Here is a 13,582-nt window from a genome sequence, read left to right on the forward strand (position 1 = left end):
TGTGATGCTAACAAATTAACTTTTCCTGAACTGTGTTCTCATAACCTTGTGGAATAGTTTGTTACAGATTTGGAATTATGTGGCAATTGTACCAGATAAAAGTAACTGAAAGCGTTTTGGTTGTTTTTGAAAGTGTTATTACTACTCTTTCACACATGTTCTTACATTGTGCTATGGCAATTATAGTAATAAAAATCTTGACACTCAAAACACTCTATTCAGCTACACAGTGATTTTCATGTTCCTTCAGAATAACAGTTAAAATTAGGTATTATACTTTTTCCTGTTTTCTTTTTCTAAGTGTGGTACAGCTTGATTTTAGTACTTTCTCACATCGCTTGGTTCATAAAATATCACTTTTCCCTCTGCCAAGGGTTTGATCATGAAATGTCTTTTACCTGGAGCTATGCAGGTTGAAGAGACATTTAGTGACACAGCAACTATTTTCCTGCCTAAACTTACTGCCTAAACGCTATAAAAAAATGAACCACACAAATCTAAAGCAAAGACATACCCAACTAAAAAGCTGGGTAAAGCATCTCTGTTCCATTTTTCAGGTCACATGGCAAATGTTCAAGAAATATATTTGGATAGTATGCAGTCAGAAACACCACTACAACTGCATGATTTCTGATGGCTTTGTGAAGGGTGTGATATTACAACAAGGTGAATAAATTGAACTTCTTGTTTCTTATTCAGCACAGTAGGTCAGCACGTACCAAAACTTGAGGGTGAAGTCCTGACTTTGCTGTACACGCAGTGTGTCTTTTAGCATCGGCCTCAGTGGAGCCAGCATGCCACTGAACAAAGCCTAGAGGCTTAAAGCTTATGATTTACAGATGAGTGCTATGTCTTTACGGGTGTTTCAAGCATAGGCAACCATCCTACATCATGAAACCTATGATTTCTCTGCTTCCCTGTTTTGTATAAAGGATGTGAATATGAAAAAAAATGCCCCCAGCTCTCATTGTTTATACAATGCTGGCTACACTCATTGCTTCTACACCTGAGTACATAATCCTCCTTGACACTGTGATCTGCACAGCAGCTGGGACTCAGTGTTGTAAACAGTTTTGCATGTGATTAAGGGAAAGCAGGTGACTGCTATCCTGAAGTGGCCAATATTTTTACGGCCAGCAAATGTTGAGTGGGAATGGGAAACAAATAGGAACTTTTAAGCAATGAAAAAACAACCTGTCAATTTCTTTCCTGTTACCAGGACTGTTCAGCCTGTTTTCCACAGACTTTTAAGACACACATGGATAGTAGACTAATTCCTCCCCACCTGCACCCCACAGATGAACTAGACTGGAGAGCAAAAGTCTTGATGCAAGAACTTTTACATTTCTGCATAATCAAGAGCCAATCCAGATTTTTGGAAGTGTTTTAACAAATACTGCTAGTAAGTCCAGAGTTTTTTGTGAATATTTGATAATTGTTTCAATTTGTGTAGCAGAGGCTTACCATATACATCTGTGTGATAACTTCAGGCTTCAGATAAGCAAGTACACTATTTGAATTCTCTAAAATTATTTCTACTTATAATAGGTGTGATTTTGATGTTTTTCCCCAGCATATGGATGAATCTATGCCACATAAAGCCCACTTAAAATAAATTTTTTCCTGCTTCAGTCATGTTTAGAACCTTGACATTTAATAGAACAATCCTTTAACTGAAATGGAAGTAGTGATCAACTGGATAACCATGTTTTAGAAAAAGCATCTACAATCAAAAAAAAGCCCCCAAAGGGCGCATAGTGAGGAACACAGCCAGCTCTAATTCTGTAAAGCTTAGCATCTTATCAGTGTTGTCAACTCTTGTTTTTATTGCAAGTCTCATTATGTGCTGGGTTCAAGACTTGAGCTCCGAAGCAATGTGCAAATATTAGAAATTCTTCAATTTTTAAAAACTAAATTTCTGATCTTCATAACTGCAAAAAAGATTAATGACTCAGATGAATCACAGTAGCATGAGAAAGATTATTATGTTTTTACACCTTGGTTTGTGTTCTTATAACTTGGAGAGTTGACATGTGAGCTTTGTGCTGCAGTCATACTCTAAGAGAGTTTTTATGAGTCTGCTCTTTTTTTTTTTATCTCTAGTAAATCAAAGAATTGCAGTGCTATAGCAGCAATCTTGTCTCTGACACTTAATGATGACCTTCCCAGCTTCTGCTACATTTGGCTCTCATGTCACTTCTCCCTTTTCTGTTCTTCGTCTCTTACTTTTTAGGAAGGACACACAATCAGAGCAACTGATTAACAACAGAATTAACGTTCAGGCAACTATGGGAGACACTTTATAGCCTCAAATTATAAACTTTAGATGCTTCTGTTGTTTCTGTCACCTGCTTTCCTGTCTGAGGCTTTTGAACTGAGGCCACTGGAACATTATTAATTGCATATAAAAAACTATTGTGAAGTAGGAAGCCACCCTTTTATTAAAAAGCAACAACTGCAAGAAACCCTCTTTAACCCCCTCCCCCCCAAACACCACCAAAAGCCTTGACAGCTTAGCAGTTCTTCCCTGTGAACATGTCCCAGGTGAAAAAGAGCTTTTTTGTAGATGGGTGCTGAACAGGCAGTCACTGTATTAAGAACAAAACCGCAAATTAAATTAAAACCCCAAGTAGTTGAAAGAGGGTCATTTTAAGGGAAAACCTCCTTTTGTGCTTGTGGAAATAAGTAAGTATACCAAGTGACTGTGATTAAGTGTGAATTGCAGCAATTTTAGAGTGAAAGAGGATGAGTAAAGGAAAAAAGTTATCTCAAAAGTCTATCTGATACATCAGGTGTTTTACCATCAGAGCCTGCTCAAGGTCTGTGGACAGAAACACAGCTGTGAAAATGAGAGCACAAAGGAGGGCTTGGAGCCCAAGATTACTCCTCCTGCCAGGGGAACAGGAGAGCCAGGCAGTCCTGCTGCTCCTAGGAGTGCATCCCTCTCCTCTGGCAGCTGCCCCACAAACACCAGCCCCGCCTGGGCTGGCAGCAGGGGCAAGAGCTGAGCCAGCCTGGCTTTCCAGAGCTCTTGCATAGCCAAACCAGGCAGGGCCCTACTGCTTCTGCCAATAGCTGACTGATAGTTTCATACATACCAGAATTAGCTGTTTCCCTTGAACTGCCATCATGGTCCCTCTTTAGGAACAATTTAAAACAGTGTTTCCGTTGTGTCTTTTACATACAAGAGCTGTATTTCTCAAATTTAATATGGTTGTCCTGGAAACACTGCAGATAGGGTGTAGTAATTAACTTCTAAAAGTACTTAATACTTTTGTTGCCAATGACCCACGTAAAGAAAGATATCTGAATGAGAAAATCGCACCCAAATGGAATTTCAATGCAAATGAGCTGTTGCATTAAGAAAAGTGTGCTAAACAGCTAATTGCTTTAAATAGATGTTTGACTGGAAACAGTGAATAGTGTACTCATTTGACAAGGATGCAGAATTACTGGATTTGTTTCTATGTATAAATACACATGAATATTTTATGATACTTTCATGCACGTGACACCAATCTGCATGTTGTTCAGCACATCTTACTGGAATAAGGGTGCTAGGTAATGCTGGATTTTGTTTTATGAGAGCAAAACACAGGAGGACTTAGCATTTTTATGGGAATTTTAAGCATGATGTCTGACCAGTTGGTTCAAGGTGGAGCTCAAATGCAACTTAATTGCAATAGGAAGCCTAAACAGTTGCCTAAGGAGAAAGGCACACATGCAAACAACAAGCAATGATCATTCCCAGTGAACATTCAAGAAAAAGGCTCTTCACTCTCATACTGTTTTTTTTTCAAGGCTACAAACACAACCTACCATTGGACTCCAGTTCTGCAACTACTTTATGATAGTCTTAATACTGATGACAATTCTGTACATTGCAGTCTGAACCAAAGCTCTTTACACACACTGAAGTACATCCCTCTAGAATGACATGGTCCCATCATCCAAGTACTACACACCACTATGCTCATAATCCAAACTTCCCCACATTGATAAAACTAGGGATTGACATTGCAAACTTACTTTTTGAATTTGTTTATTATCCCACTTTCATTTTTCTTGATGTCATGCACCATCTTTTGAAGCTTCCTGTAAGATATTAAACAAAGCCAGCATTAAATTACCAAGTGGCTGAACAGCCATTAATATAAATTAAGAAAAATATGCTTAATATATCTTCAATAAGTAGTTTAATTGTTAAATCATTTGTGCATGAAGTTTTCCTCCCTTTTTAAGAGCTCTTTAGCATTATTTGTGTTATCCTTGTTCTTAATACAATTATGTACAGTATAAACAATCAATTTAAGAGTAAGTGCATCAGGAAAAAATAAATCACTGCCTAAATTAATAGTTTAGAATATTTAAATGTTAACATTTTATCTAGAACTGACTTTACAATACTGCACAGCTATAATGAGAATGTCCTCTGATTTCTTAAATATAATGACAATCGTGGACAAATAATTCACAAGCACATCTTTAACTCCTGCTGAATACTCAAACTATTAATTTACAGCAAAATGATAAAGTGCTAATATAAAGAAATGAATTACTTATAGTTGTGAGAAACAGGTGTACAACAAAATGCTCCAAAATTTCCAACAACAATGTACTACATCTGTAAGAGTAGTTTGGATTACTATCTAAACTAACCAGATACATGAAATCTGAGGTGAAAAGCTCAGAAGAACTTCTGCTTTTCTGTTGTATTTGTTGGGGTTTTTTTTCCTAACAGATTCAGGTTCTGGTTCTGCTTGAAACATCAAAAATAGCCATCATCTGCAGTTTGCTGTTTCTGTGTTGTGCCCCAGCTGGCACCTGGCAGTGTCCATCAATGAAAAGTAATAAGGAATGAAAAGAATGAGAGGAGATCTAAATGGTTTTCTAAACCTTTCTAAATCTCCTCTAGTTTGAGGAGAATGGTTGTCTGCAAGTGCTTGTATTTCTTTCAGAAAGGCTTGCCAGATTTCAATTAGGGATGCATGTCAGCATCAGTTACATTTCCTTTGTTGTTGTTTGTCCACCACCACCAACAAAAGCCTAATAGTAGATTTCTATCTGAATATTGCTTATTGCTCATCACTGACATTAATACATCTTTACATTAGCAAAATTATGGCTTTATTTTGAGAAAAGGTGGGCTTTTTTCACATTACTGGTTTTATTCTATATTGTCATTTAGTTGCTAAAAAAATCATCACACATGAATGCAAATAAAATCCACCACAAAATTGATAAGCACAGGTACCTGAATTAGTTGGCTTTTCATTTGATCATATTTAGGTGAATTGATTAGAGTGTCATGGGAGTTCCATGAGTCTTGAATATGGCTATCATTTAAAAGATCATTTTATTACATATTTCTATTTAAAAAGGTGCATTTAAATTAATCACATGCACTGGTGCTATTATGATATTTTTTTCCATGCAGAAGGACTGAAATCAAAACATTCCCATTTTTTGCATAGTCAAATTTCCTACAAATCTGTGTCTCTTATTTCTTATTCTTTTTATGGAGTCATTTAGATTTCTAATTACAGCTTTGATAAATTAGAGAGTACCTAATATGTGTTTGTGCGAATTTTTTCAGTCTTTAAAGTTACATAGCTCTTATAGGAGTTGTTAGAACACTTGTTTGTTGCCCCTGGAGAATTTATTTTGTCTGAAGCATGTGAGAGTAAGCAGATAACCAGTTCATTAAGTGGGAAGTGTAGGAAGTCATCAAGCACAGCTGATCTCCAGTTCAAGTGGAATCCCCTTTGACCCATAGAGTTGAATGGGCTGCAAAAACCAGTCTGTCCAGTTAGCTGGAGGCTGAAATTTCTTGAGGTGGCAGGCCATATAAAAGACAACAACTGAAAAGTTTTACAAAGAGCTGTCTGATTTGTGATCTTAGAGAGAGAGAAGAAAAAAATGAGAGTCAGATAGAAAAGTCTATGGCAAGAGGGTTCTCCAAATCTTAAGGGCCTCAACCCCGAGCCCAAAGGCCATTCCAGAGCGATGAGAAAAGTGAAGCACAGAAGGGCATTTATACACCTAAAGTTTTGACTGAATCTATATATCTGACTAGCACTAAAATACTTGTATGCCTCTCAAATATTTGAGATTATACTCCAAGTAAACAGGTTTGTTGTGAGAGGACCTTACCAGAGCAGCAGCCCCGAGAATACCTAGGAAATGGGGGCTCCCATGGCCCAGTGTAGGCAGCCCTTGTGTCAGGTATGTAACTACAACCCTCTTTCTTCACAACACGTCTGAGTCAGGACCTCATTACCAACTAATGTTTATTCTCTAGTGTTCTCTTGGGATGAGCAGATACTAGAAATACTCAAGGACCTCCATCAGCTAGTACTCTAAATGAAAATTATGAGTAATGCTTGTCTTACATTGCATTGCATATAATTAAAGATAATCAAGAGGTAAAACTTAAAGTTGCTTCTTTAACTACAAGGTCCAACTCCTCATTAAACCTACTTGGGATCTTTCTATGCAAAATCAGGTTTGCAGATAAAGGTGCAGTCTGTGTTACTGCCAATCTTTGAAAACACATTTCAGCAATGGATATTTTGAGATACAGTATAATTGTAACTGGTACAGACTGGATGGGACCCTTTGATCAGATCTCATAGCACACAGAATAGATTTTCAAAGTTCTGCAGGTAGTAAGTTTGGAAGTCTAGGCTGTAGGTCCTTCTAAAAAGTTTTATGTTTCTTACAAATACATTAGAAATTCTACATGTTGGAAGGAATAACAAAAAACGACAGAAACCTAAAATAAAACACTTTTTAGCCCTGCGTTGCTATTTTTCATATCTTATCAATTTGAAACTCCAGTAATTCAGAATTACCAGATCTGTTGAAAAAGGGGTCACTAGCTGTGAAACAGATGTGAAGGAAGGTGGACAGTTTTACTGTTGTAAATACCATACATCGTGAAAGAAGGATTTGCTGTGTATTTGCAAAATACCTTGCTGCACTCAAGGACTGGCAGAGCTGCCTTGAGATAAAACAAAATGAAACAAACCCACCCTCTCTTTGATCTGGTCACAGCTCAGCTTATGAGGAACATGGGATGATGAAGGGAGGATGATGAGTAGACCTGGCCTGTGACACATCCCCGCCTTCAAACATCACCTGGAAGCCTTTGGCTCTTTTGCATACAGTCCCTCCTACAAAAGCTTTCCAAAGGTAAAATCATTTTTAATGAGAAAAATGAAGAAGAATAAAGTGCGTAACATGTTTTCAACTCAGATGTGAGATGAGGTAGAGAGTCCCCAGACTTGAGAAAGAGAAGTCCGTCTTAATTTCAAACAGATGTGTAGTATGGAATTCTCCAAACATTTAAACTAGTTTTTGAGAAATTGTATTTATGGGTATTAAAATCTGTGAAGACATTTACCAGTATGTATTGTGTAATATGTGTGTTATGGCTCGGAGCAGCCAGCATGAGTGGCTCCCCAGTGGTCATGAGCTGTCCCCGCTCCTGGAAACAGGGAGGGATCTCCCATGTGCATGAGCAGCACAGTTCACCCCCTTGTGCACAGTGAATCCAGTACTTCACACTTTCAGCACACACATTGCTTGTCAGTATTTTATCTGTACAGCTGCCTCTGTCACAGGGGAGTGACAGCCCATAGCAAGAGTATTTTGCAGGGTCTCTGAGTAGGCAGAGGGACAATTGCTCCAGGGTGTCTGGCTGTGAGCACTTGCACCTGAGAGGGGTCCTGCTAATGTTTTTGGAAACAGGGCTGACTGCAGCATCAGTGGGGAGTGGTAGCAAAACAGAAACTAATTTTAAATGATTTACAGGAAATTTTCTCTATTACAAGCGTACCTATTTCTGTTTATCTGGGGGATGAGAATTATACCTTCTTAAATTTCTGGCGTTTACCGGACTGTCTGAATTTATCTGTTTTGCCTCTTGAAAAATCCCCATCTGTACTCACAAACCAGTTTCTTTAGTTAAAGAAGAGCAGAATTTTGAACATGATATATTCACACGTTTGCTAGGGCAGCTTTGCAAGCAATATTGACACATTCACCATTAAGGGATCCGTATGTTCCTTCTCCTAACATCAGTTAGATCTTTAACTGATGAAGTTGAATTGGTTTTAAAATAGTAAATATAATTTAAAAAATAAACACACTAAGTCAGCCAATTTGCATGCCAATTGCAGTTCTTACACATTTTTGGGTACATCTGTTTCTCACTGACAGGACAACCTGTAGTTCTGTGCCTAGAGAGTCACATTTTCTGAAGATTACTACATCCATTCACTTAAAGTAAGACTGTGGGTAGGTGCAGCACTCACTTTTGTCTTAAGAAAGGCAGATCACATTTAAACAAAAAATTGTTGTTTCTCAGAGTTTTTGTTTGTTTGGGTTCTTTTTCAGGCAAATTTAAATAGTTTACATTAGAAACCTAGAATGGGATTTATTAAGTGCAAATTCAGACTTGAAACAAAAAATGTCCAAAAATACCCACTTGCCTCAGCTATAAAGTTTTACAGGAAAGAGCCACAAAACATAAAGCAAGGATGAGTATAATGGAATTTGGAGAATAAAAGCTAAGTTATTAGAAGATAGAAACCAAAACTCAAAGAGCAGAAAATTAAAAATTACTACAGCTACCTCTGTTAATTAAAAAATACCCCACATTAAAATATGAAACCAAAGAAAGAACAGCAAGTCCAGACTCCTCCTTTATGGCTTCTCACAGCACAATTATTCCACCACCTTCTCCCCAGCTGGTCTTTGGTTTGTGTTTCTATTATCCTTCAGTTTTATAAACAGCTATGCAGGTGACCAACTTAAGAAAGAAAGTTATTGTTTCTGGGAAAAGGGGAAGACTCCTGCTTCCTTTTGAGGAGGGGAACCTGCTTACCTAGAAGGGGATTTGCAAAAGTACCACTTGAGATTTTGAAAAGCATGAAGCTCTTATGTTGAAATATCTTCTCAAACTGAAGTAACAAACTAGAAAAGTACCACCTTTTCTATGCCAGGCTTCCATGAAAGCAACGCTCCTGACATGGTCTTTGTGGAAGAACACGGATTTTGATGAACTGGGAGAGCCTTCCTAAGATGTATTCTCATATTACTTGTCAGTTTAGTGCCTCAAAGACAGTGAAATGCAATGTTATAAAACAACTCTATCTCCTTCCACCTCCCTTCTAATTTCTTGGTAGACAGCAAAAAGAAATACCAATTATAGAAAGCATCTAATTCCTCACTAGACCTCCTTCAGGTGCTTCAGATCTCCACATGCACACACCCTTATATCATATGCTACCTGGAACAGCAAGAGTGGGAGTTGTTCGCAAGGAAATGCCAGGTGGAATCAGCCACCTGGGTCAGAGTTGGTGTTTTCAGGGGCTGTGATATGTGTAAAATGCATAAAAATGTGTAAGAGAGACAGCTGTATCCTTGAGGTGCAGTCAGATAAACCACCTCAGTAGCTACTGGTCCAAGGTAGGGCCTTACAACCCCTCATCCACTCTGGGGTCTTATCCACCTCCTGCAATGGCTTTCATGATGGGAGAAGAGGAAGTTTAGAGCTGGAGGTGGTAACCTGTGACACCAAACCATCCATTCAAGGCACTGAGCCTTTGATCTTTATCGGTAAAGCTATCTCAAAGCTGTGAAGAAAAGTTCAAAGAGGTTTGCTTATCAGAAGAAGTCAATTACAGCTACCTATCTGAGAGGAAGAAGGAACAAGGAATTGTTTTCTCCCGTGCTTGGGAGATGCACAAGGGGAAATGACAATAGTTTATAGTAATTCTGACAAGAGTGTTGATTTTTTTAAAAGTCTCAAAAACATCCTATTCCACTCACTTTTGAATCATCCACTATTTTGCCTAAAGGCAAACCCCATAGTTAGAGCAGGTGTGTGTTTACATGGTACACACAGAAGCACAGAAAGGCTAATTGATTCATATGCCCTCTACGCAATCTTTACAAAAATGCTGACAGTCCTCCTTGTACTGGTAAGTACTAATATTCACTGAGTAAATAAAAAAGTAGCATGTAAAGGGATAATACATCCTTGACAGAAATCATTCCTAACATGAAAGTAAACAGTGTAAGTACTTTGAGGTGACTTAGAGTTCTGCATATTGAAAGAACCCATTCTAAGCATTTGAATTTACCTGGAAACAAACAAACACACACACACACTTGAAGGTTTGGACACATCTTCCCTCTTATCCAGATTGCTCTTCCCTTTATCCCAACTATACTAGTAATACCATAAGGATTACAGAAAATAATTAGATATTATGATATGTAAGTGAATTACATGTCACTTTTTGACATAAAAGGTAGAGGATATTTTCTGTTCTGTAACTGACCTGCTCTGTTTTGAGCCTTTTTTTTTTTTTTTTGCACCAGCTCTCTGGATAAGTTAATGCATTATAAAACAAAAAAACAAGAAGCCGCATTCACAAGAGTTACTCCACTTTTCTGAAAGGTTTTCAAGCAGTAGGAGGAAGATCAGCACATTAGGCTACTCTAAAATACAGTTCCAGTTAAAACTGAGTGCTGTACCTCCCTGAAGGATTAGTTCCCTACAGCCTGATTGCTCAAGGAGAGCAAGTGCAGAAATTTAAAAGAATTTAAGGGGCTTTTATGTTTCAACAAGAAGACGAAACAGAAAGTCATTGCAGGGAAATGAATAAAGACAGGATCTGGTATGGACCCAGAAAATTACCACTAACAAACACTGCTGTACTTGGGCTGAAAGTGTTCTTGTTCAAGCAACAGAAGCATACCCATCATAGATGTGGGGTGGCACTGACAGGGATCTAATGGAGGTTACTCATGGATCAGTTTTGTTTGTTTTGTTCTGAAGCCTATCAAATTGTGTTAAAACTCTTGAGAAATTCCCTAGTTGGTCCCTATGCCACTTTAATGGAGCCCACATGGGCTGCCATTGAAAGGGGAAATTCCGTTCTTCTCTGTCCTCGATGCTTCCCCAGTTATGATGAATCACGGGACTTCCAGCTGGGAAACGAACTTCTTTTTTCTTTTGCCAATTTAGATATCAGCAGGGTCAGATCCAGCTTTGTCACGTGGTCATTGAAACCCTAGTGCCAGTGAGAGGGCAGAGAGGGGCAGGGTGAGCAGGGGCATTGGGAGGGTGGAAGAAAGGGATCTGCTCTTTTGTCTGCAACTCAGACTTATGCTAAATTAAACTGGCAATGTAGCTACAGCTTCAGTAGCACATTTGTTGCCTCTGTGCTTCTTGCAGAGATGCCTACAGCATCCATATTTTAAGACAGGAAGGAAAAACTTAGCCACATAGTATAGCCTCTGGTAGTAACAGCCTACTTCAGCCGGTTTCCCCTTGAATTAAGCTTGAAAAACATATACTCGTGTTTTTCATATTATTGCCTCAGGATACATTATTTCAATTCTTTCTAAAGTATTTACTGGGTAGTAATTTATGTTGAGGTCATAAACTTGTAGCATTGCACATTTGGCTTTGCTAATGTCTGGAAAATTAACTTGTTCAAAATGTATATACTAGCAGATTAGGATAAAGATGCTAACAGAATTTTCAAGCTTCTGTTACTCCTCAGTAATTTATTATGGCTAGCACAAACCAAACATATTTACATAGTACGAACAGTCCTTTTACAGTTTACCAAAAAATCTAAGATGATGCCCTAGAGCCAAATGGGAAAATATTGTCCCTTTCAGCCATTGCTTCCCATCAATTTTTCAATTCTCCTGTCTGCTGAGCATATAAACTAATACAGTTTTCCAGTGCAACAATTTATGATTGTCATATGTGCCTTCCAAATGCAAAGGATCTATCACGTTTTAATGTCCTGTGCAGTACATGGGTTTTGAATGATTCTGTAAAATACAAAACTGTTTTGTTCTGGAATCAACATATCACTGGGTACTTCATATAATCATATTATGATTTAATATCTAGCACTCTACACAGCTGTATGGGGTACATTTATAAACTAGTGGTAAAAAATGTTTTGCCAAGGTTGCCAGAATGTTGTTTTTTTTTTTTCCCATGGCTATGAAAATTAATTTATTGGGTTATTTGCTTGGCTATTGATAATTTATTATTTTACTAAAAAAGAACCCCAAAACCCCCAAGTCATTAGATCAAATCTAAATTACTCCCTTCTGCTGAATAACTGACAGTCACAGGCCAAGGACAGTGTCATTTGTGTTTGCTATGGTTGACAAATGCTCCTACTCTGGACAGCTATTTTGGCAGAGCTGCAATGTCACTACAAGACCTTATTTTATTTGGAAGAGTGTGCATATGAAACAGTGGTAGAATATGCTATGCCAATGACTGAACAATTTTGCTAGCACAAGTAGAATGAAGCTATAGGTACTATATAAGCATAGCTGATCTTGTGAACAGATCACACTTTACACTGCTGTCTACCTGCAGAGATTAAAGCAGGGCATCTCTTGATAGTTTCAATATTATACTGCATCATTTTGTCCAAATTGCCATATTCTTGTTTAAAACACATGTAGATCACAGTCACACTTAAACATACTTTTCTACAAACAGCATTATAAGTAGGAAATTCTGTGTGAGAATAAATCCTATGTGGTGATTTAGTTTGGGGTTTTTTTTTTCCTCCCTTCAGCTTGTGAGTGGGCTTTTGTTTTTTTGGGTTTTTTTTTGTTCTGTAAAAATTAGCTTGTTTCAGGTTTGGTTTGGTTGGTTGGTTGGTTTTTTAGCTTGGAGGTCAATCCAGGCAGGATGACGCAGCTGGAAAGAAGAAAAGAAGCTTTAAAGGGATTGGTAGAATGAAATGGTTGTGCAGGGAGAAGGGAATAAAGAAGGACAAATACAGATGGGACAGAGGCTATGCTGTGCTGAAGGAAGGTCAGAGGGAGAAGCAAGAGGATTTGGCTGGAGAAGTTAACACTGAGTGAAACAATGGATTTTTGCAGTGGTATTTGGGGAAGTTTGCATTTCCTATCTCATTCCATTCCAAAGTCCAGAGATGGGAGGGATTCATGAACTGTTTAAGCTGACAGAAAACTAGAGGAAAACAGAGATTATAAAACCTTATCCTTTCATCAAAATCGTGTGCTTTGTACGGCAAACAGGACCTAACAATCCTACAGAAAAATCTTTTGTTTGTGCTCATCAGCACAGCAAATGTAGCTGGTGTGACCTCCTTTCCCCATGCCTGTAAAATTCAACTTTGAAGACTGCAAATCACTGAACTGTGATTTCATGTGACCTTATGTTCAGCCTACATTTTGGTGGGCTAAAACACGGGTGTGCCACAAAAGCTGCTGTCACCACAGAGTGATACTGCACAGTGGAAAGTTGTCAGGAGACACTGGAAGCTGAGACAGGAGGTGGCTGTGGGTGGCAATGGGTGGTGTTCCAGAAGACCTTCACAGCTGTTACGTCCTTAGGGCAGATTAGACTTTTGCTAGAATGAGGAGAACACCAGAGCAGTTGAAGAGCAGAAGTGAGGCTGAGAGAATTGGGATTGTTCAGCTTGGAAAAGGCAAAGCTCTGGGGTGACCTTATTGCAGCCTTTTAGTATCTGAAACAAGATAGCATCTGTCTACAAGA

General features: G+C 38.3%; 1 protein-coding gene across 11 annotated transcripts in view; it reads right to left on the reverse strand.

Annotated features, from left to right (window-relative positions):
• The window catches only part of BLNK (B cell linker), a 92,188-nt gene that overhangs the window by 26,508 nt on the left and 52,098 nt on the right, over positions 1 to 13,582 (reverse strand). For all 11 annotated transcript variants that reach the window (XM_069019739.1, XM_069019734.1, XM_069019733.1 and 8 more), the window contains one exon: positions 4,030 to 4,095. In XM_069019739.1, the coding sequence (XP_068875840.1) occupies positions 4,030 to 4,095 (66 nt within the window). The remainder of the gene's footprint in view (positions 1 to 4,029; positions 4,096 to 13,582) is intronic.

The sequence above is a fragment of the Aphelocoma coerulescens genome, chromosome 6 (genome assembly GCF_041296385.1).
Source record: "Aphelocoma coerulescens isolate FSJ_1873_10779 chromosome 6, UR_Acoe_1.0, whole genome shotgun sequence".
Taxonomy (NCBI): Eukaryota; Metazoa; Chordata; class Aves; order Passeriformes; family Corvidae; genus Aphelocoma; species Aphelocoma coerulescens.